General features: G+C 46.8%; 1 protein-coding gene across 1 annotated transcript in view; it reads left to right on the forward strand.

Moving 5' to 3' along the window:
* Positions 1–24,180, forward strand: part of usp3 (ubiquitin specific peptidase 3) — a 134,308-nt gene that overhangs the window by 73,300 nt on the left and 36,828 nt on the right. Inside the window, exons 5-6 of the mRNA XM_072492954.1 lie at positions 11,885–11,966; positions 13,364–13,446. Coding sequence (XP_072349055.1) covers positions 11,885–11,966; positions 13,364–13,446 — 165 coding nt within the window. The remainder of the gene's footprint in view (positions 1–11,884; positions 11,967–13,363; positions 13,447–24,180) is intronic.

The raw sequence follows: 24,180 nt of genomic DNA on the forward strand, positions 1-24,180 counted from the left end.
CAAGAGGGTTAGTTCATTCACACACATTCAAAACGCAGGAGAGGGGCACTCTTATGGCAGAAGAGGGATAGAGAAAGAAAGACTAACCAGGCAAAGATGACGGAGAAAAGAATTGTCACATGTGACCAGAGTCCAAAATCAAGATGGAAAGACTCGGTCTCTGAAATTGTTGATGTTCCAACCATTAAGTCTTGAACAGGTTTCCCGAGCAGACAAATCGGCTCAGCTCTTTGAATTTAGGCTCTGCAGCCCACGGGAGGTTGTTAGGGCCTCTTCAGAGATAACGAGGTGTTGGTTTCTGTGTTGGTTTCTGTGAAACTTCAATATTTGCTCCTATTGTTTGAGGATTACAGACATTTAAAAAGGTCTTTGTCCACTCTGCAATTTTACGAATTAGCCATGAGGATATATGTTTTATAAAAATGTGAGAAATCCGACACAGTGCAAAAGGGTTATAAGTTCATGTAAAGTTGTGTGTTATGTATATTTTTGTCACTCTTGCCTGTCACGATACATCACCTATACCTGTTTGTTACAACTGTCCGTTTCAAGTCTAGAGGACCCGTTCCCCACAGTGCCATTTACTTCAGGCCAGTAAAAATTGCCAAGCTGCCTCGTCGACATTTCTCTATTCCCTGCGTTGACTTTTCTTGTCACTGTCTCGTCGAGTTGGCTGTCTTTGTAATTCAGGTGATGGCGTGATCAATAGCTTCACGTTGCACAGCTAGGAGTGTTTGTTCTTGACTTGTATAGGACAAGGATTCCTGAGGAAACTGCTGTATTTTTACACTACGTGAAGAAAATATGTTTTTCACAATTACTGTGTATACTTAGCATATAATTTATTGATCTCCTTATTTAAGGAAAAATATAAATGCATTGGAAGCAGTTCAGAGAAGGTTTACTAGATAGACTAGTGACAGGAATAGGTGGATTGTCTTATGAGGAAAGGTTGGCGAGGTTAGGCTTGTATCCATTAGAGTTTAGAAGAGAAAGAGGCAACTTGATCAAAACCGTTACAATCCTGAGGGGTTTTGACAGTGTTGATATGGGGAGGATGTTTCCTCTTGTGGGAGGATCTAGAACTAGGGGTAACTGTTTAAAAATAAGGGGTCGCTCACTTCAGAGAGATGAGAATTTATTTCTCTGGTTGTGGATCTTTGGAACTCTCTTCCTCAAAAGGCAGTGGAAGCAGTGAAGACCAAGCTGGATAGGTTCTTGATCAACAATGGGGTGAAAGGTTATTGGGGAAGGCAGGGATGTGGGGCTGAGGTCACAATCAGATCAACCACGATCTACCTCAATGACAGAGCAGACTTGAGGGGCCGAATGGCCTACCCCTGCCTCTAATTCGTATTTATATAGTTATCAGTTATCCCAATTCAGTGGAGATGCCCTTCTCTGAAATTTCTGCGGGAAAGGGCTTTCATTGTCATTCATCGACCACACCTCGACCACACCTCGAATATTGGTGCCCTTTCAGTGCTGGTCTGACGAGAACAGTCTGGTTCTGGCCTGATCGGCAAGCTGGTGTTAAAAGTTTTTTTAAAAAACTGATTGCTATGCTTAATGTTGCCTAATGCCTTGGTGATCTTTAGTCGGTTCACTGATTTATGGTTGTGCATGTGGCTCTGCCACTTATTATTGTTACCCCCCTCAGCCGTCGACCCAGGCCCCTCCCTTCTTGTACACAATCTGGTAGGTGAAACAATAATGAAGTCTGACGTCCACGATGGATTCTTTATCGCTGGCTGCAATGCTTACCCAAGTTCAGTTAGAAATGTTTTTCCTTCCAGATTTCCAACATATGCATTATTTTACTGTACACAGAGCTGGTGTACAAATCAGCCGGTATCCAAGTGAATTGTGGAACATGCTTGAAAGGGTTAAATGGCCGACTCGTGTTCCCATGATCATAGTTGGCTGACCACTCTGTTATGGGTCCGGGTTTATGGAACCCCAAAGTGTTTCATGGAGTTCAACCAACCCACAACTTTTAATAGATGCACAACCATAAATCAGTGAACCGACTAAAGATCACCAAGGCATTAGGCAACAACTTGTTTTCATATCTAAGCAGGGCAAACATTTCCTTGTTCATTGTCCTTGGTATGGAAGGCTTTATTGCTCAGAATATCTGAATGGACAGTTCAAAATACTTGGTATAGAATGGTGAAACTCAAATAGTGAGAGTACAGAACTAGTTGGGAGTTGTCATGTGAGACTACCTTTAAGATATGGATGTTTAAGCAATGTACCTTTTAAGAAATGGAGCTGATCATATTACTGAAGTGATGTCAGAGGGTGGGGGGGAGCTGAGCTCACTTCTGCTTTTTTGAGTTTCAGTTTGAGAAGGCAGCTGGGAGTGCCTGTGTGTTTTGCTGAGAGCTGCAGGAAGATACACAGAGCTGGTCTGTTGATTTCTGAAATCCAAAGACTATAAAAATATTGAATGTAACCTAATGTCTGTTTTTGAAGGTTTGAAGTCTTTTGGATGCTTAAAGGAACAGTTTGAAGGATTATTTAGTGTTGTAGTCTTTTGGGGTTATCTTTGAAGTAATGGGTGTGAAGATATTCAATATTTGTTTTTAAAAGGTTAACTTGAGTTCATAGAATAAACATTGTTTTGTTTTAAAAACCACTTGTCCATCTCTGCTGTATCACACCTGGAGAGTACACTGTGTGCTTCCCACACCACAATCTATTAAAAGTTGTAGGTCGGTTGAACTCCATGAAACACTTTGGGGTTCCATAAACCCGGACCCATAACAGAGTGGTCAGCCAACTATGATCATGGGGGCACGAGTCGGCCATTTAACCCTTTCAAGCATGTTCCACAATTCAATTGGATACCGGCTGATTTGTACATCAGCTCTGTGTACAGTAAAATAATGCATATGTTGGAAATCTGGAAGGAAAAACAAAAAAAGTTTGGAAATACTCAGCAGGTCTGGTCTGGCAGCATCTGTGGTGAGCAACAGAGATTTTAATGTTTCAGGGCAATGACCATGAGAACCTGAAATGTTAATTCAGTTTCTTTGCACCGATGCTATTTAAATGCAAGTCCTTTGAGATTACACGCAGAAAATTGTTGTTTTTAGTTCTCAGTTTGTGTCTTTCATCATCTTAATTTGGGTTCTTCAAATAAAACAAATGATTTCTCTTTTTAAAAAGGCTGCTAAGTACAACATTTGAACAACTCCACCCTTTCAATCAAGCAAATTGGTCCTGTACCATGTGCATTCTCACAGGGAAATGCTCATATCTGTATTTGTTTACCACTGTTCTCATGATACCATTTCCTGGCTTCTCTATCATTTCACCACTCTTGCTTTTTTAACTGTCTTTCTTAAGAGAAATCTTTTGGAAACATTCTGGCAACAGGATATACGCAGTGACTTAATTGACATCTGGATGAATTCACCCCAGTGTTTCCTCAACTGCAGAGATCGCTGAATTATTCACATATCAATTCTTTACTTGACCACAGTTTATTTGTAACCTTAAAGGATATTATATTGTTTGAACCTTTTCAAATCTTGCACAGCATAGCACAGTGCCTTGTAAGATGCATGCACTGAAATCTCCTGCGTGTTGTGTGCACAGGAAGTCGAGAGCTGCCCTGGTTTAAAACCCCTCGTACACATAAACCACATAAATAGAGTTCCTTTTAAAAACTGATTGGCGAGAGAGAGAGAAATCCAGTCAGGAAACAGCCTGCACATTCTTGTCTGTCTGAGAGTACTGTTTAACCTGCCAGCCTTTCGCAAAAAGCTCCTGTCCTGTCCACAGGCAAATCTTTAATGAAACTGTTTTGAGTGATGCTACAGTCTGGTCATATCTAAACTGATCACAACACAAGACTGCCCCAGCCCCTGGCTCCTCCCAGGGAGCATGCGCGTACGTCTGTGCGCCAGGCGACGGCAGTCACAGGAGGAGCCGGGGACCTGTGAAGCCTTTCGCTTGCCTTTCTAAAAACTAAATTCAGAGGAGCTGATTATTTATTTTCACTTTTACTATTTAGGGGCTGGTTTAGCACACTGGGCTAAATCGCTGGCTTTTAAAGCAGACCAAGGCAGGCCAGCAGCACGGTTCAATTCCCGTACCAGCCTCCTCGAACAGGCGCCGGAATGTGGCGACTAGGGGCTTTTCACAGTAACTTCATTTGAAGCCTACTTGTGACAATACGCGATTTTCATTTTCATTTCACCAATTAAGTGACAATTTAGCGTGGCCAATCCACCTAACCACATATTTTGTGTTGTGGGGGTTGAGACCCACACAGACACAGGGCGAATGTGCTAACTCCACAGAGACAGTGACCCGGGTCCAGGATCAAACCCGGGTCCTCAGTGCCATGAGGCAGTAGTGGTAACCACTACGCCACCGTGCCACCCCTAGTCTTTTGCTTGCCTAATCATTATATCTGTCACTACCCTTTTATGCAGTGGTGTGCTCTGGCTTGTGCTTGGAATGACCACAATTAAGAAAAGTTCAAGGTTGCTATTATCTTGCGAGCAACAGGCCGCCAGCATAATTTGAACCCATCTTGCCAGCCAGCGATTTACAAAAGGAAGTCATTGTCTCCCTGGATACACACGATCTGCAAAGACACTGACGTTCTGAGAGCAGATGTAATTCATCCTTTGCCTGAATGTTTTCTGTGCAGAGTAGTATATTCCACCACGTTTTGGCTGCTATTGTCTCTCTTGTGCTTGCCCTTGGGCAACAACAGGGTTCTCACCTGTCCCCGAAGAGCTGGCCTCTTCGGTAACCTCAAATGTACAATCCCCCAGGGACAGCGATCTCTTGTTCCTCTGCTGGAGATCCCGACTTTCAGGATATACATGTCTCGAGGTCTCCGTCCTCCGTTCCCCCCCCCCCCCCCCCCCCCCCCCCCCCGACTCTCTATTGATACGGTAGCCTAAAAGCAGCGAAGACGCAAAGTCGTAACTCTGCAACTATGTGCTGCCATGGTTCTGCGGGCAGACTTTTTTATCCACCCTTGCGCAGCCGCCTCCTGCCTGACGTAACTCATTTGTAATGTTTTTTCCATGCATCTGACAAAAAATGGAACAGGCAGTGCAACATCGCACCAAGTTGATTGGGTCTTTAACCAGGCCAATTATCCATTAAAGCACCCGCCCTCCACCTGTAATATCAGACTGGCATGGTGACTTTGGGGGTGATGAGGGAAGGTGTTGGCCAGCCTGATTTTGCAGCTATAAGATCTGGTCCTTAAGAATGTAGAATCTTCATTAAACCCAGTCAATGTAATTGAAAATGAGCACCATAAAAGATGTCCAGGAGATCTGGAATACATAACATCATTAAAGATGCCAAGAAGGGTGAGGGCAGCAGGCACATGGAAACACCACCACCTCCAAGCTGCATACCAGCCTAACTTGGAAACATATTATTGTTCCATCTTAGTCTCTGGGCCAACATTCTGGAACTCTCGTGTCCCGTTTCACCTGTCACCCCTGTACTCGCCGACCTGCAGTGGTGCCCTTCACCATTAGTGGCCTTTTAGACATCTATTTGCTCTGAGTTTATTCCCTAGACTTGTCCTCCTCTTAAGGAGCTCCTTAAAACCTATCCCTCCGTCAAAGCTTTTTGCTCATCCTCCCATCTCCTTTGGCATGGTGTTAATTTTTGTTTAATCACGCTCCTGTGTTAGCTGCTTGGGAAGTTTTGCTGCATTTAAAGGCATGATATGAATGCAAGTTGTTGTAGTGCCAGCCCTAGCTTTGGATCTCCGTTTGAACCACAGCCCATATTATTTTATTCATTCAGGGCATCTGTGTGTTGGGGGCGAGGCCAGCAATATTTATTCCCTATTCATAGGGAAATTGAAATGGTCGCAATTATGGGCCAGAGATGACACAAACTAAGTAGAGCAGGGGAAATGCAGACCACGTTTCCTGCGCAAAAGGACTCGGGACGAATTGCATACAGCCCTCCGATGAAGGAAGGTTAGAGACCAGGGAGTCATTTGGCTGACACAGACATATTTCACCCCCTCTCCATTTAATGCCATTCATTCTGTCCTTATGCAAACTGTATGTAAACCTGTGCTGTAATTGCAACTTGCCGCCAATAGGGTGCTGCAGCACAGCAGGCTGGCTGGGATGTGTCGGTAACTAAATGATTAGTTATTGTACATCGGGAAACCAGCAAAAGGCTGGAATTTGCAAATGAAAACGAAAAATGGTGGAAATATTCAGCAGGTCAGGCAACCTTAACGGGCAGAGAAACCGAGTTAACATTTCAGCTCGGTGACCGTTCTTGAGTTTAGTCCGACAGACCCAAGTGATTTGTTTTCTTGCTTTTGTAGACACAAGGTCAGCTATTTTTTTTTTTTTAATTAAATATTTTATTGAAAATTTTTGGTCAACCAACACAGTACATTGTGCATCCTTTACACAATATTATAACAACACAAATAACAATGACCTATTTTATAAACAAAAAATGAATAAATAATAAATAATAAAAATGAAAACTAGCCCTAATTGGCAACTGCCTTGTCCCAAGTAACACTCTCCAAAAATATAATTTAACAGTCCCAATATATAATTATCTGTAGCAACGACCTATACATGCTATACAGTATATATTAACAACCGAGAGTCCCTTCTGGTTCCTCCTCCTCTCTCTCTCTCTCTCTCTCTCTCTCTCTCTCTCTCTCTCTCTCTCTCTCTCCCCCCCCCCCCCCCGATCCTGGGCTGCTGCTGCTGCCTTCTTTTTCCCATTCCGTCTATCTTTCTGCGAGGTATTCGACGAACGGTTGCCACCGCCTGGTGAACCCTTGAGCCGACCCCCTTAGGACGAACTTAATCCGCTCTAGCTTTAGCTTTATAAACCCCGCCATGTCATTTATCCAGGTCTCCACCCCCGGGGGCTTGGCTTCTTTCCACATTAGCAATATCCTGCGCCGGGCTACTGGGGACGCAAAGGCCAAAACATCGGCCTCTCTCGCCTCCTGCACTCCCGGCTCTTGTGCAACCCCAAATATAGCCAACCCCCAGCTTGGTTCGACCCGGACTCCTACTACTTTTGAAAGCACCTTTGTCACCCCCATCCAAAACCTCTGTAGTGCCGGGCATGACCAAAACATATGGGTATGATTCGCTGGGCTTCTCGAGCACCTCGCACACCTATCCTCCACCCCAAAAAATTTACTGAGCCGTGCTCCAGTCATATGTGCCCTGTGTAATACCTTAAACTGAATCAGGCTTAGCCTGGCACACGAGGACGACGAGTTTACCCTGCTTAGGGCATCTGCCCACAGCCCCTCCTCGATCTCCTCCCCCAGCTCTTCTTCCCATTTCCCTTTTAGTTCATCTACCATAGTCTCCCCTTCGTCCCTCATTTCCCTATATATATCTGACACCTTACCATCCCCCACCCATTTCTTAGAGATCACTCTGTCCTGCACCTCTTGTGTCGGGAGCTGCGGGAATTCCCTCACCTGTTGCCTCGCAAAAGCCCTCAGTTGCATATACCTGAATGCATTCCCTTGGGGCAACCCATATTTCTCGGTCAACGCTCCCAGACTCGCGAACTTCCCATCCACAAACAGATCTTTCAGTTGCGTTATTCCTGCTCTTTGCCACATTCCATATCCCCCATCCATTCCCCCCGGGGCAAACCTATGGTTGTTTCTTATCGGGGACCCCCCCAAGGCTCCAGTCTTTCCCCTATGCCGTCTCCACTGTCCCCAAATCTTCAGTGTAGCCACCACCACCGGGCTTGTGCTGTAGTTCCTCGGTGAGAGCGGCAATGGGGCTGTCACCATAGCCTGTAGGCTAGTCCCCCTACAGGACGCCCTCGCTAATCTCTTCCACGCCGCTCCCTCCTCCTCTCCCATCCACTTACTCACCATTGAAATATTAGCGGCCCAATAATACTCACTTAGGCTCGGTAGTGCCAGCCCCCCCTATCCCTGCTACGCTGTAAGAATCCCTTCCTCACTCTCGGGGTCTTCCCGGCCCACACAAAACCCATGATGCTCTTTTCAATCCTTTTAAAAAAAGCCTTCGTGATCACCACCGGGAGGCACTGAAACACAAAGAGGAATCTCGGGAGGACCACCATCTTAACCGCCTGCACCCTCCCTGCCATTGACAGGGATACCATATCCCATCTCTTGAAATCCTCCTCCATCTGTTCCACCAACCGCGTTAAATTTAACCTGTGCAATGTGCCCCAATTCTTAGCTATCTGGATCCCCAGGTAACGAAAGTCCCTTGTTACCTTCCTCAACGGTAGGTCCTCTATTTCTCTACTCTGCTCCCCTGGATGCACCACAAACAACTCACTTTTTCCCATGTTCAATTTATACCCTGAAAAATCCCCAAACTCCCCAAGTATCCGCATTATTTCTGGCATCCCCTCCGCCGGGTCCGCCACGTATAGTAGCAAATCGTCCGCATACAAAGATACCCGGTGCTCTTCTCCTCCCCTAAGTACTCCCCTCCACTTCTTGAACCCCTCAACGCTATCGCCAGGGGCTCAATCGCCAGTGCAAACAATAATGGGGACAGAGGGCATCCCTGCCTTGTCCCTCTATGGAGCCGAAAATATGCAGATCCCCGTCCATTCGTGACCACGCTCGCCACTGGGGCCCTATACAACAGCTGCACCCATCTAACATACCCCTCTCCAAAACCAAATCTCCTCAACACCTCCCACAAATAATCCCACTCCACTCTATCAAATGCTTTCTCGGCATCCATCGCCACTACTATCTCCGTTTCTCCCTCTGGTGGGGCCATCATCATTACCCCTAACAACCTCCGTATATTCGTGTTCAGCTGTCTCCCCTTCACAAACCCAGTTTGGTCCTCGTGGACCACCCCCGGGACACATTCCTCTATTCTCATTGCCATTACCTTGGCCAGGACCTTGGCATCTACATTTAGGAGGGAAATAGGTCTATAGGACCCGCATTGTAGCGGGTCCTTTTCCTTCTTTAAGAGAAGCGATATCGTTGCTTCAGACATAGTCGGGGGCAGTTGTCCCCTTTCCTTTGCCTCATTAAAGGTCCTCGTCAGTACCGGGGCGAGCAAGTCCACATATTTTCTATAGAATTCGACTGGGAATCCATCCGGTCCCGGGGCCTTTCCCGCCTGCATGCTCCTAATTCCTTTCACCACTTCTTCTACCTCGATCTGTGCTCCCAGTCCCACCCTTTCCTGCTCTTCCACCTTGGGAAATTCCAGCCGATCCAAGAAGCCCATCATTCTCTCCCTCCCATCTGGGGGTTGAGCTTCATATAATTTTTTATAAAATGTCTTGAACACTCCATTCACTCTCTCCGCTCCCCGCTCCATCTCTCCTTCCTCATCCCTCACTCCCCCTATTTCCCTCGCTGCTCCCCTTTTCCTCAATTGGTGTGCCAGCAACCTGCTCGCCTTCTCCCCATATTCGTACTGTACACCCTGTGCCTTCCTCCATTGTGCCTCTGCAGTGCCTGTAGTCAGCAAGTCAAATTCTACATGTAGCCTTTGCCTTTCCCTGTACAGTCCCTCCTCCGGTGCTTCCGCATATTGTCTGTCCACCCTCAAAAGTTCTTGCAGCAACCGCTCCCGTTCCTTACTCTCCTGCTTCCCTTTATGTGCCCTTATTGATATCAGCTCCCCTCTAACCACCGCCTTCAACGCCTCCCAGACCACTCCCACCTGGACCTCCCCATTATCATTGAGTTCCAAGTACTTTTCAATGCACCCCCTCACCCTTAGACACACCCCCTCATCTGCCATTAGTCCCATGTCCATTCTACAGGGTGGGCGCCCTCCTGTTTCCTCCCCTATCTCCAAGTCCACCCAGTGTGGAGCGTGATCCGAAATGGCTATAGCCGTATACTCCGTTCCCCTCACCTTCGGGATCAATGCCCTACCCAGCACAAAAAAGCCTATTCGCGAGTAGACTTTATGGACATAGGAGAAAAACGAGAACTCCTTACTCCTAGGTCTGCTAAATCTCCACGGGTCTACACCTCCCATCTGCTCCATAAAATCTTTAAGCACCTTGGCTGCTGCCGGCCTCCTTCCAGTCCTGGACTTCGACCTATCCAGCCCTGGTTCCAACACCGTATTAAAATCTCCCCCCATTATCAGCTTTCCCATCTCTAGGTCCGGAATGCGTCCTAGCATCCGCCTCATAAAATTGGCATCATCCCAGTTCGGGGCATATACGTTTACCAAAACCACCGTCTCCCCCTGTAGTTTGCCACTCACCATCACGTATCTGCCCCCGTTATCCGCCACTATAGTCTTTGCCTCGAACATTACCCGCTTCCCCACTAATATAGCCACCCCCCTGTTTTTCGCATCTAGCCCTGAATGGAACACCTGCCCCACCCATCCTTTGCGTAGCCTAACCTGGTCTATCAGTTTCAGGTGCGTTTCCTGTAACATAACCACATCTGCCTTAAGTTTCTTAAGGTGTGCGAGTACCCGTGCCCTCTTTATCGGCCCGTTCAGCCCTCTCACGTTCCACGTGATCAGCCGAGTTGGGGGGCTTCCTACCCCCCCCCCTTGTTGATTAGCCATCACCTTTTTCCAGCTCCTCACCCAGTTCCCACGCAGCTGTATCTCCCCCAGGCGGTGGCCCCCGCCCATCCTCTCCCATACCAGCTCCCCCCTCTCCCCAGCAGCAGCAACCCAGTAATTCCCCCCTCCCACCCCCCCGCTAGATCCCCCGCTAGCGTAATTACTCCCCCCATGTTGCTCCCAGAAGTCAGCAAACTCTGGCTGACCTCGGCTTCCCCCCGTGACCTCGGCTCGCACCGTGCGACGCCCCCTCCTTCCTGCTTCTCTATTCCCGCCATGATTATCATAGCGCGGGAACCAAGCCCGCGCTTCTCCCTTGGCCCCGCCCCCAATGGCCAACGCCCCACCTCCTCCACCTCCCCTCCTCCCCCATCACCACCTGTGGGAGAGAAAAGTTACCACATCGCAGGATTAGTACATAAAACCCCTCTTTGCCCCCCACATTCGCCCCACCACTTTGTTCGAACGTTCTTTTTAATAACCCGCTCATTCCAGTTTTTCTTCCACAATAAAAGTCCACGCTTCATCCGCCGTCTCAAAGTAGTGGTGCCTCCCTCGATATGTGACCCACAGTCTTGCCGGTTGCAGCATTCCAAATTTTATCTTCTTTTTATGAAGCACCGCCTTGGCCCGATTAAAGCTCGCCCTCCTTCTCGCCACCTCCGCACTCCAGTCTTGATAAACGCGGATCACCGCGTTCTCCCATTTACTGCTCCGAGTTTTCTTCGCCCATCTAAGGACCATTTCTCTATCCTTAAAACGGAGGAATCTCACCACTATGGCTCTGGGAATTTCTCCTGCTCTCGGTCCTCGCGCCATCACTCGGTATGCTCCCTCCACCTCCAACGGACCCGCCGGGGCCTCCGCTCCCATTAACGAGTGCAGCATCGTGCTCACATATGCCCCGACGTCCGCTCCCTCCACACCTTCAGGAAGACCAAGAATCCTCAGGTTGTTCCTCCTTGCGTTGTTTTCCAGTGCCTCCAACCTTTCCACACATCGTTTCTGATGTGCCTCCTGCGTCTCCGTCTTCACCACCAGGCCCTGTATATCGTCCTCATTCTCGGCTGCCTTTGCCTTCACGACCCGAAGCTCCCGCTACAAGGTCAGCTATAACCAATGATTCACATCCAAGTCCTTTCATTATCTCTGTGGGATTTTATCTAATTGCGCAGCGTGACTCAACGATATGTTGAATAATTTGAACCCAGCAATGAGGCATGGAATAGGAAATGCCAGCTAATAAAAGGGTGATGTGGGCATGCTGCACGACAGAGCATCGTGTGGAATGATACACTTGCTAACATGTCCTTTTCATCATACAGTTCGGCATTTTCAGCAGACAGACACCGCAAAAGGAAGTTGATGGAAAGTTCACCTCTGAACAACAAATATCTGAAAGTCAATGTAAGTACAGGACAAAATAAGTAATGGGCACCCTGTTAATTGGACTATTAATTTGACAGCATTTACTCTTGCCTTTTTCTATACATTGTACCTTGCACAATGAGTGTAATTGAGTGATCAAAGTGTCTCGCTCACGCTATTGGGAAGGGACCATATTTAGCATGAACAAATTGGGTTGTGTGTGTTTTTTTTAGATTAAGATTAATGTTCAGAAATGTGTCCCATTTGTGGGGGGGGGGGGGGGAGGTATATTTGGGGATAGGATCAGTAGTAAACCTTTGCCAAGATTATCTTTAAATTCTAAGGACGATTGTAGCTAAATTCTAAATTCTTTTAAATTCTAAGGAAGAAGTCAGCTGATCAAAGCTGCTCAAATTCTCTTGCTCTTCGTCTACATTTTCAAGATATTCCCTTGTACAAAAAGGCCTGGTGTCTCGTGTGTGTGAAGTTAATTAAAGCCATGTGAGCCAAATATTGATTCAGAACCCAGGCATTCATTTAAAAGTGAATCTCTCCTTTTAGTAAATTATACTATTCTGGCTACATTTTTCATTTAACATCCACGTGTTTGCACGTGAAGATCGCAACCTGATACTGAAGTGGATTTGTTATCATAGCAGTGGTGGACGATGTTTCTTTTTCTACCTCTGAGACAGTGAGCTAGACTGAGCGGGAGGGAGGCGTGCACAAAAATGTGTGTTGCTTTGTGCCTCCTCCTCCTGCATCCATTAACCTTTATGATCCTCTACCTGGGGATGTTTGACATTGCAGTTTTTCTGTCGCTACTAGATGTAAGGGTAACACTGTCGGCAAAAGAGAGATTTTGGTTGAGTTATTCCACATTTGTGCAAATTATCAAATGAGCAGGGCCAGCAGAGTGGGAGAGTCCTGTTGTCTTTTCATAGCATAGTCTCTTGTATTTCTACTGCTGTGTGTATGACAGTGACCTGAAAACAGTCCTTTGTACATATGGAAACCAGTAAAATGCATCTTATTTTCGTCTTTTGTAGATGACTTTCTTTGATATTTCAATTTCTTTTAACTTTTAAGCTGAAGAGGTAATTGTCAAATTGTATGTTTTTGAATTATGAGATTAAAGTCACACTAGACTTGTATTTAGATATTTAAATCACAGTAAATTTCACTTGCAGTTTATGTGGTTCAGTATGGATGACCTACCGTTCTGGTTGTATTTTAAGTTGTTTAACCTGTATTCATACAGAGAAAAGGATCGACATAACACTGCTCCTAGACTTTGCGGTTAAATGTGGATGATTCTATGCTGTCGTGACTCAGTTGAGCCAGGGGTACTGTACTTTGGCTGTTTACACATTGTTGAACTTGAATGGCGACCCGTTTGCTAATTGCCAACTAATGACTTCTAATTGTCATGACAGGGAGGAACTACTGCCATTTGTGCCACAGGGCTTCGGAATCTTGGGAACACTTGTTTTATGAATGCCATCCTCCAGTCTCTCAGGTAACTGACTTGAATCTGAGGTGTAATCATTACATTGCAATATAAACCAGTGACTTAAATGTATAGAAGGAAAGTAATGTATCGAAGTTTGCAGATAATACAAAGGTAGGTGAAAATGAAATGAGGAAAGGTAAGCTGTGGGGAAGACACTGCAAAGCGGAATAGACAAGTTAATGTAGGAAAGAATAGAGGAGCTGAATAATTTTTACAAGGTGAGAAACTTGTGCGTGTTGATGTTCAAAGAGTACTGTCCTCTTGCACAAGGAATGCAAGAAGTTAACGTACAGGTACAGCAAACAATTAGGAAGGCAAATTGCATGTTGGGCTTCATTGCAAGGTGATTGGAGAACAGGAATAAAGTCGTCTTGCTGGAGTTGTACAGGGTTTTGGTGAGACCACATCTGGAATACTGTGTGCAGTTTTGGTCTCCATATTTAGGAAAATATATATTTGCATTGGAGGTGTATGATGAATGTCAAAACTGTTATATATTATATTTCATATTTGTTGCAGTAATATTATTAAAGAACCCTGATTTAAAATACATACAGACTCCCGGCCTGGGTCATGGTCCGTGAGAAGTCTGCACATTCTCCCTGTGTCTGCGTGGGTCTGACCCCCACAACCCAAAGATGTGCAGGGTAGGTGGATTGTCCATGCTAAATTTCCCCTTAATTGGAAGAAAAAGAATTGGGTGCTTTAAATTTAAATAAATAAAATACATGCAGACAGTGGGCGGGATTCTCTCACCCCAGGGGCCGGCCGGAGAATCGCCGGGACCGGTGCGAATCGCGCCCCGACGCCGGCCCGCCGATTTTCCGCAGAGGAGAATCAGCACCATTGGCGCCGGCGCAGCCTGCGCGGCACCGGTTGGGGGCCGCTCTACGGGGGCCCCCGCCCCCCCCGGCGATTCTCTGCCCGGGATGGGCTGAGTGGCCACGCTAAAGAAGGCGAATCCCGCCGGTGCCGTCCACACCTCCTACCCAGCGGGACCTCGGCGTGGATGCATCGGGGGCGGCCTGGTTGGGGGGGGGGATCCGATCCGGGGGGTGGACTCTGCTGTAGCCTAGCCCATGATTGGAGCCCACCGATCGGCGGGCCGGCCTCTCAGGCTGGGGCCCTCTTTTGTTCCGCGCCGGCCCTGTAGCCCTACGCCATGGTACGTCGGGGCCGGCGCGGAGAAGGAAGCCACTGCATTGTCGCATTGACGCCGGTCCCACTGCGCATGCGCAGACCCGCGGCGCCCGTTTGACGCCGGGGATCGGAAGCTGGAGCAGCATGGGTCGCTCCAGTGTCGTGCTGGCCCCTGTAAGGGTCAGAATTGCTGCTCCTGAGGTCATGTTGTCGCCGTCGAGAAACACAATGGCGTTTACGACGGCGTCAACACTTAACCTCAGGATCAGAGAATCCCGCCCAGTATGTCTGCAAAAGCTGTAATTAAGGAGCCGTAGAAGGTGAGATCATGATTGATTCCAACCATTTAACTTGGTTACAGATAAAGGGCTAATGGGATGTTATGATGATTGCTGGAGAATCCCTGGAGGGTAGATAATTTATGAGGGGTTTTATTTAGTCCTATCTAAGGTCATGTGTCATGTGACATCTTACTGGGACAGCGATAATGTGATCAGTGGGAGCAGCCAGGCCTGTCTGTCGGTTTGCAGTCTGATATCGGATTTGAAGTTGAACAGCAGTTTTGCCAAATGCTGCTAGGTTGGGCAGAAGTGCACAATCTGCTTTTGAAAGGGTCTCTCTCTGCAGAAGTATACACAGCTGAGCAAGTAATCTGTTAGCTTTATTTATAAGTGGCATTTGAACTCTGTTGAGTTGCTTAATTGGTCGTGTAATATATTGGTAGTATATATTGATAGTATAATAGATAGTAAGTTTAATTTTTTCCCTTTTGTTTAAGAACTGTTTAACTGATAATTGTAAAGCTTTTGATGTTAATGTGGTTAATTCTATGTTTAAATTAAAGTTTGTTTTAACATAAAAGATACCTATTGGTCAACGTCATCACTCCTGGGGCGAAGTATCCTTTCCTCAGTTTTACAAGTTTAAAAAAAACATTCTTTGGGGTTCTTGTCTAGGATCCTAACAGATGCTGAGGTCTGGTCCTGTATCGTAACAGGGGCACAGTGAAGGTTGATTAGATTGGCTCCTGGGATGAGGGGATTTGGTGTGATGGGGGACTAAGCAAATTGGGTCTATTGTCTCTGGCGTTTAGAAGAATGAAGCAACCTCGTTGAAACATACAAGACTTTGAAGGGGGTTAATAATGTGGACGGTGAGATAATGTCTCTGCTGGTCGAGGAGTCTAAAAAACTGGGGCAAAGTCTCAGGATAAGGGGTTGACCAAGTAGCACTGAGATGAGGAGGAATTTCTCCACTCAAAGGGTTGTGAATCTTTGGAATTCTGTGCCCCAGATTGTTCTGGATGCTCCATTATTGAATATATTTCAGGCTGGGATAGACACATCTCGAGGAATCGAGGAACAGGCAGGAAAATGGAGTTGAAGGCCAAGATCAACCATGATCGTACTGAATGGCGGAAGCGGCTGGGTGGCCATATAGTCCGCTCCTGCTATTTCTTGTGTCTTATCATACTTTCTAGGTTAGCACTGCTCCCTCACGGCGCCAGGGTTCAATTCCAGCCGTGGGTGGTGATTGTCTGTGTGGAGTTTGCACATCCATGCCCGTGTCTGTTTGCGTTTCCTCCGGGTGCTCCGGTTGCCTCCCACAGTCCACAGATGTGCGGATTAGGTGGATTGGTCAGGCTAAATTTCTCCTGGTGTCCAAAGGTTAGGTGGGGTTACAGGTTTGGGAGGATGGAGCGGGGCTGTGGATCTGGGTGGGGTGCTCTTTTGAAGGGTCGATGGATAGAGTGCTCTTTCGAAGGGTTGGTGCCGACTCGATGGACCGAATGGCCTCCTGCACGGTAGTGATTTTATGATACTAACTTGGCAAACAGAATTTACTTGCTTGTTTTAAGAGATGCATTGTGATGTTTGACCAGGCTTTTTAGAGCAGCACTGAGAAGTGTGTATCTGAACATCCTCCTTTATTGAGGCATGCATGGTGATGCTCAGTGCTTTGGGAAATTGAAGCAAACCGTAGAAAACTACGAGGAGATAATTGCATACAACAATTATATTGTGTTCTTCAATTTTATCCCACGTTTTAAACCTTTACAAAAAATAAATCTCCTAACTTGCCAACAGCTGCGACCCCCTTCAGGGAATTTATTTTTTAATGCTACCATAAAACTGAATGTTTTCCCGATGACAGACTTGCAGAAAAGAGGCGAATTCTTGTACTTGCCGAAATTGCGACCATACTTAGTTGGGAGTTTATCTCCCCATTCTTTTCCTCCCCACTATCTCCATTCACTCAGCAATCTTGCAATCAACCACAAAGCATCAAAATCTGACTTAACCAATCCATTTGAGTGGGGGGTGGGGGTGGGCTCGGGTGGTGCGGGCCACATCTCAATTTTTTTTCTCATTCAAGGGCCAATGAGCAAATTTCAGAAAGACATGAATTTACAAAAAATGCTGGCATGTAAAAGAAACAACTTGTTCAGCAAAACTAAATTATTTCAAAATATGGGTGCAAAAGATGACAAGTAGCGTGTGTGCGTCTGTGTGCATAAGTATTCACATGTTCTCTATTACACACCTGTACACATTTTACCCCCTCCCTTCCCACCCAATGTCCAACATTGTTTAGCGGCCGGGTAGAAGGGGGTCACGGGCCAGATTCTGGCACTCAAGCAGTAGTTGGACAAGCCTTATATTGAGACGGTGTGTGGAACTGAAATAATGAGGCTAAATCAAGCGGGTTTTGCAGCACACGCAATCGATTGGAATCTCTGCAGTCTGACCTTTGATGATACAAGTTTGCAACCCTTATTCTTTTATGCAGCAGAAATACTCTACCAAATTGCAGCAGCTTTTCAGTAATGACATAACTGCCCTGTGATTTAACACATTATAAACTGTGCACTTGTATCGTATGGCAGTTAAAATACAGGCTGGAGTGCTTTCTATTTCTCCGAATCAAGTACATTGGATATTAAGCTGCAACAGATTTTAATTTGACTGTATTATTGAGGGAATTTAGGGCATTGATGCTGCTGGTTAATTAAAGAAAATATTTTTATTCTCCTTTTTTTGCGCCCCAGATACCTGAAGTGAGTCCCTGCCCGAAGGAATGGTTACCCCCCCAAACCCCTGGCCAAGACACCACAAAATATTCATTTTACTCTAAATTGCGTTTATATCCCATAAAGGACCCAAATATTCGAAGCAACTCCAATATGCCTGCCATCGACCCACTCTGTTCGATACATACAACAGCAAGTCGTCCGCATGCAAAGATACCCTATGCTCTATCCATTTCCACACCTCCGAACTGCTCAACGCGATGGCCAACGGCTCAATCGCAAGCGCGACCAATAGGGTGGGGGGACATAGGACATCCCTGCCTGGTCCTACAGTGCAGGGCAAAATATCCCGAATTCATGTTATTTGTGCGGACACTCTCCCTCGGGTCCCTATACAGCAGCCTTACCCAATCTACAAATCGTGGCCCAATCTCAAACCGTAACCCCGTCGTGAGGCACAACTCCAACCTACCCGCCAGTACCTTCAGCAACACGTTTGCGTCCACATTCAAAAGTGATATGGGCATATACGACTCAAATTCTTTCGAATCCTTATCCTCTTGAGCAACAGGGAGATCGTGCCTGTCCCAAAATTTGTGGCAACACCCCTTTCCCTATCGCCTCCTCAAACATCCCCACCAGCAGCGGCGCCAACTTATCTTTACATTTCTTGTAATACTCCACCAGAAACCCATCCGGCCCTGCCACCTTCCCCGACTGCATCCTCCCAATTGCAATTTTATCTATACAATCTCTCGTAAAAATCCTCAAATACCCTACTAATCTGATCCGGAGCCGCCACCAACTTCCCTGCCCTACCCTGCACCTGAACAAATGCCCTCTCCGCTGCTTCCCTCCGAAGCTGGCCTGCCAACATGTGCCCTGCCTTCTCTCCATATTTGTAAACCGCTCCCCTTGCCCGTCTCAATTGGCTCCTCCACTCCCTTCATCTTCTCGCTCTGCTCCCTCATCTCGGCTGATGTTTTCTCCACAGACACTTACTGGGGCGACTGCTTCCTCTACCAACGTTTTCAAAGCCACCGCCGTCTCCTTCCTCAACGCCTCTGTGCTTCTCAAACTGCTTCTCCAGCTCCAAAGACTTCTCCTCAGTCGTCCTCTCTGCTGTGAACAGTGAGGCCCCACCCGGCAGACCAGCCCCCGCCATCTTGCCAGCTCCCAGGCTGGCCCTCTCACTCGATGATGAACACTCACTCCCTCCCTTCTTCACGGCGTTTTTCTTAATCCTTTTGACATCCTTTGCCTTCCTTATATATTCCTTCATTCAATCATTCGCAAACTGCCCCCAGGACCGGACTTTAAAACTCTTAAAAGCATGCCTGAAGCAGGAGCCACCCAATATGCGTCTTCCCCTACACATGCCGCCACTGGAAGTCCGGAATGCACTGGTTAATACTGAGTAAGCAGCACTCTGTTCTGGCCTCGGCAGATTTTTACATAGGCAGGCAACGGCTTGTGAAAGATTCATAAAGGATGAGAGAAAAATAGCATTGAGGGGGCGAGGGAAGACGAGAGGTGTTTCATATTAATGGTTCTGATAGCTTTCAAACCTTACAGTTGAGGAGTTTAATTCAGTTAATTAAATAAGCCTGGACTAAAACAACTAATATCCGTAATGGTGACATTGAAAATACCAGATTGGCTCAGAAGCCTAACTAGTTCCATACTAATAAAGATTATTATTATTCTCTTCAGGAAGGAATTTACCTGGTCTGTGACTCCCTTACAGCAATGTGGTTGACTCTTGACTGTCCTTTGAAATGACCTATTTTAAACCTGTCATCATTTACACCCCTCACGCCCTGCTTCTCCGCTTCTGTCAGTGAAAACCAACACTCATATCCAAGCTTCCTTTCCTCTCCAGGATCCCTAGAATTTGGGATTCTTGCTGCCTCTGACATTGCTGTCCACGTTTTGAAACTTTCCGACCTGATTTCACCTCTTCCTGACTCCCTCCACCCCCCCTCCCCAAATACAGTACTGAAATGGCTCTCACTAAGTGGCATTCAGCGGGACTATGACCATAGTGTCCTTCCTTGGCCTCCCTACAGACTTTAGCATGATGGTTAACACAATCTTTCTGCAAGAGAACTTTGTTACCCACTTCATCAGAACTAGCAGTGGTTCGCACTGCTGCCTCACAGCTTGAGGGACCCAGGTTCAATTCCGGCCTCAGTTTATTGTCTGTGTGGAGTTTGCACATCCACCCTGTGTCTGCGTGGGTTTCCTCCGGGTGTTCCGGTTTCCTCCCACAGTCCAAAGATGTGCAGGTTAGGATTGGCCATTCTAAATTAGCCCCTTAGTGTCCAAAAGGTTAGTTGGTGTTACGGGGATAGCGTGGAGTCATGGGCTTAAATAGGGTGCTCTTTCTAAGGGCTGGTGCAGACTCGATGGGCCGAATGGTCTCCTTCTGCACTGTAAATTCGATGATTCTATGACTATCATTCATTGATATAGAATCTTCCTCCACATGTATTGTGATGCCATTGAACTCTACCAGTCCATTCCTGTTACCGCCTTTGATGGGTGGCATGGTAGCACAGTGGTTAGCACAGTTGCTTCACAGCTCCAGTGTCCCAGGTTCGATTCCTGGCTTGGATCACTGTCTGTGCGGAGTCTGCACGTTCTCCCCGTGTCTGCGTGGGTTTCCTCCCGGTGCTCTGGTTTCCTCCCACAGTCCAAAGATGTGCAGGTTAGATGGATTGGTCAGTGTCCAAAAGAGTTAGATGGGGTTACTGGGTTACAGGGATATGGTGGAGGTGTGTGCTTAGGTAGGGTGATCTTTCCATGGGCTGGTGCAGACTCGATGGGCCGAATGGCCTCCTTCTGCACTGTAAATTCTATTCTATGTCAGATTGCTTGTTGGAAAAGCCTTGGTTCTGCGCTGGATAAATATTGCAAAAGCGGAATTAATTTTCTTTAGTTTCTACCACAGAGTTCATACTCTTTCACCAATTACACCTCCCTCTGGTAAATGATGCTGTTGTAGTAGGTTGTCAGTTGTTGGAGTCGTCTTTGTGCGCTCAGCGCAACATCCAAAAACCAGTACGTGGTACGTTATAAATGCTGGTCATTCTACTCATAAAAATAAATGTCTTTTACTACAAACATATATCAAAACAAGTTACAACACATAAACACCCCGGGAAACATACTTCCCAGCAATCAACTATACAGTCTGTACAAATCTTTTCCGCTTTTTGACACACACTCCCTGCGACGAACAGCTCCTCAAACACGACCGCAAACATCCCCCACCTTTCCTCAAACCCCACTGCAGAGCCCCTTAACTCATACTTTATCTTCTCCAACCACAGGAAGTGGTACAGGTCACCCAACCAAGCCACTGCCCCTGGTGGCGATGCCGACCACCACTCAGTAAAATTTGCCGCCGTGCAACCCAGAGAAGCGAAGGCCATGACATCGGCCTTCTTCCTCTCCATGAGCTCCAGCCACCAAAGGCTCCGGATCCACCTCCACCTCCTCCACCATCCTGGCTAAGACCGCGAACACTCCCACCCAGAATCTTCTCAATTTTTCCAACCCCAAAACATGTGCGTGTGATTTGCTGGCCCCCGCCCAGACCTCTCACTCATCTGCTACCCCCTATAAGAACCCACTCATTCTTGCCCGAATCATATGCACCCTGTGCAACACCTTAAACTGTGTCAGGCTCATCCTTGCACATGGGGATGTCCTGTCACAATGATGGCCGTTCTATGTAATGACACAACTGTGACTTCCCCTTTTCACTCTCTCTCCCCCCCCCCCCACCACCACCACACCCCAATAAAGTAATTAGACTTTGCAAATGCATGTTCCTTGAATTGAACCATGCATGTTGGCATCTCCAATTTCCTCTGAAACGATGCAGAAGTGTGGGGCATTTCTGTGAGGAGGCCAGCATGCCAGGTATGATTGGCACCACAATTAGTTGTTCACCATGCCTCACTCTTCTGCTGGGAGACAACTGTAAATAAAACGTTATTTCAAGAGTGTGAATAGTTTGTGGCCCGGCTTATTTGTGAAACGAAAGCTATTTCAAGACGATATAGTGTTGAGAATCCTATTAGAGGTGAAGTGTTGGAGTAATCCTAGCACAAGGTAAGATGGTGGTTATTTGAGGTCAACCATCCCTGGGACATCGCTGCAGGAGTTCTTCAGACTAGTGTCCTCGACCTTCAGCTGCTTCAGCAATGACTTTTCTGCCACCATGAGGCCAGGCATGGGATGCTTGCTGGAGTATTCCATGGCCTGCGCAGGGAGGGCGGAGACACCATTGACCAGAAACTTAACTGAAATGGCCTTGTAAATACCGTGGCTGCAAGAGCGGGTAAGGAGCAAAGTATTGTGGTGTGTGTAACTCGACTCACTCCTGAAGCCTTTCCGCTGTCTACAAGGCACTAGTCAGGAGTGTAATGGGATACTGTCCTCCCTGGATGAGCGCAGCTTCACCAATATGTGAAGTTCGACACCAGTGTGTACCATCTACAAGGTGCACACCAGCAACTCCTGAGATCCCACAAACCAATTACAAAAGAAAATACATGTCAGTCGGTTTTAAAATTGTGAATGATTGGTTAACATTAATTACTGTTTTTTCCCCCCAATTAATGGGCAATTTTACATAACCAATCCACCTAACCTGCACATCGTTTGGGTTGTGGGGGCGAGACCCACGCAGACATGGGGAGAATGTCCAAACTCCACACGGACAGTGACCCGGGGCTGGGAGCGAAGCCGGGTCCTCTGCATTGTCAGGCAGCAGTGCTAACCACTGCGCCACCGTGCAGCTCTAACATTAATCACTGAAAATGTGTCAACTCGATTTAGAGAAAGTGTTGAAGATACTGTTGTGTTTTGATGAAGTGTGCTCTTTAAGTAGTCATCCCCGCTTCTAATTAGCATTACTGTCTTTGCAGTGTCGATTCAAAAGATGGCACCTTTGGCTGATAACTGAGAACTCCTGTGTAGGCAATGACAAAGCTCACAGACTTGTATTTAAACTTTGTTATCCCACTCCTTTAAGTTGCAAAGCCAGTCTACAGAGTGGACAGGGCAAACCTTTAATCCATCGCATTGCTTGCTCCAAAAAAAAACAATTCAAATTGAATCAAATTCATGGTCCCCACAAGGGAGACGCACAAGATCCAAGCTGCCAAGAAAAGGCTTCACACCTCATCTTGGGCTTGACCTGACGCTTGATCTTAGCCACCAGCAGAATGCAAGATTGATTGAATACAAAGCTTTCCGTGATCGCTTAATGTTCTATATGTAGGTTTTTAAACAAAATCTCTCTCTCTCTCTCTCTCTCCATGTTTGGTTTGACTGCCGCTGTTTGGTTATGATAGTTAATGATTAAGGAAATGTTCTCCTCCGTGTTGAATTCAGGGTGAAAATAAAATAAATTGATCTGTTCACGAGCGTTTTGCATTGTACGTGTCTGATGAGGTGCAATGAATGTATTGTACTCATTGTGTATGATGCCAGTGTTCATGGAAATTCACACTTGCTGTGGCTTGTCGCATTCAAGATTAAACAGCTGACTTTGACTCCCAGCAGTATTTATGTGTCAGGAGCTGAGGCAAACGACCCATTCTCGCGCCTCTCTCTCTCTCTCTCTCTCTCTCCTCCCCATGATTAGATGCATTTTCAGGCCATTAACAGGGTTGTGATTTTAATTCACTCCCCTTTCTGAGCTTCCGGTAACCTCTGCTTCTCTTGCCATCATGATTGGCCTTGTTGGGAAACCATGACACTGTCCCTCGGCAGGCTGAACTAGCGGTTAGGACATGTGTTGTCTTTGGAGCCTGATCTACTTACTTAAAAAGGACCCTGTTGCTTTCAAGCGGATGGTCCATCTGCCTGCTCAACACAGCAAGTTAAAATGCAACTTCGGGAAGGCAGCAAGATCGGTGTGACCAGTCACCATGGCTATTTTTGTTGTCCTCCTGGCTGTTGGGGAGAAGAGATGGGAAGGGAAGACAATAAAATGAGGGAAGAAAAGGAGGGGTTAATATCTCAGACAGGGTGGGAATGAAGTGAGAATACTTGATCAGGGAGTGATCCAAATAAGAAACCCTGCTTGCGCCACAAGTGTGGGGTGGAGCTGCGCCTTACACTCCTCTGGCTTCCTGTCTCGTCAATGAGCTCCTTTGAGTGCCATGGAGTTCCAGTGCTTATATTTTAATTTCAATTTATTCTATATGTCACTTAACGCCCCGTTCCGTTTTAGTGTTGTGTTTGGTTTATTCAAATTTATTTCAAGTGTAAAGACTATCTTGCATCTCTTGTGGGCGGCATGGTAGCACAGTGGTTAGCGCTGTTGTTTCACAGCTCCAGGGTCCCAGGTTCGATTCCCGGCTTGGGTCACTGTCTGTGCGGAGTCTGCACGTTCTCCCCGTGTCTGCGTGGGTTACCTCCGGGTGCTCCGGTTTCCTCCCACAAGTCTCGAAAGACGTGCTTGTTGGGTGAATTGGGCATTCTGAATTCTCCCTCTGTGTACCCGAACAGGCGCCGGAATGTGGCAACTAGGGGCTTTTCACAGTAAC

This window comes from Scyliorhinus torazame, chromosome 30 (assembly GCF_047496885.1).
Source record: "Scyliorhinus torazame isolate Kashiwa2021f chromosome 30, sScyTor2.1, whole genome shotgun sequence".
NCBI classification, from domain to species: Eukaryota; Metazoa; Chordata; class Chondrichthyes; order Carcharhiniformes; family Scyliorhinidae; genus Scyliorhinus; species Scyliorhinus torazame.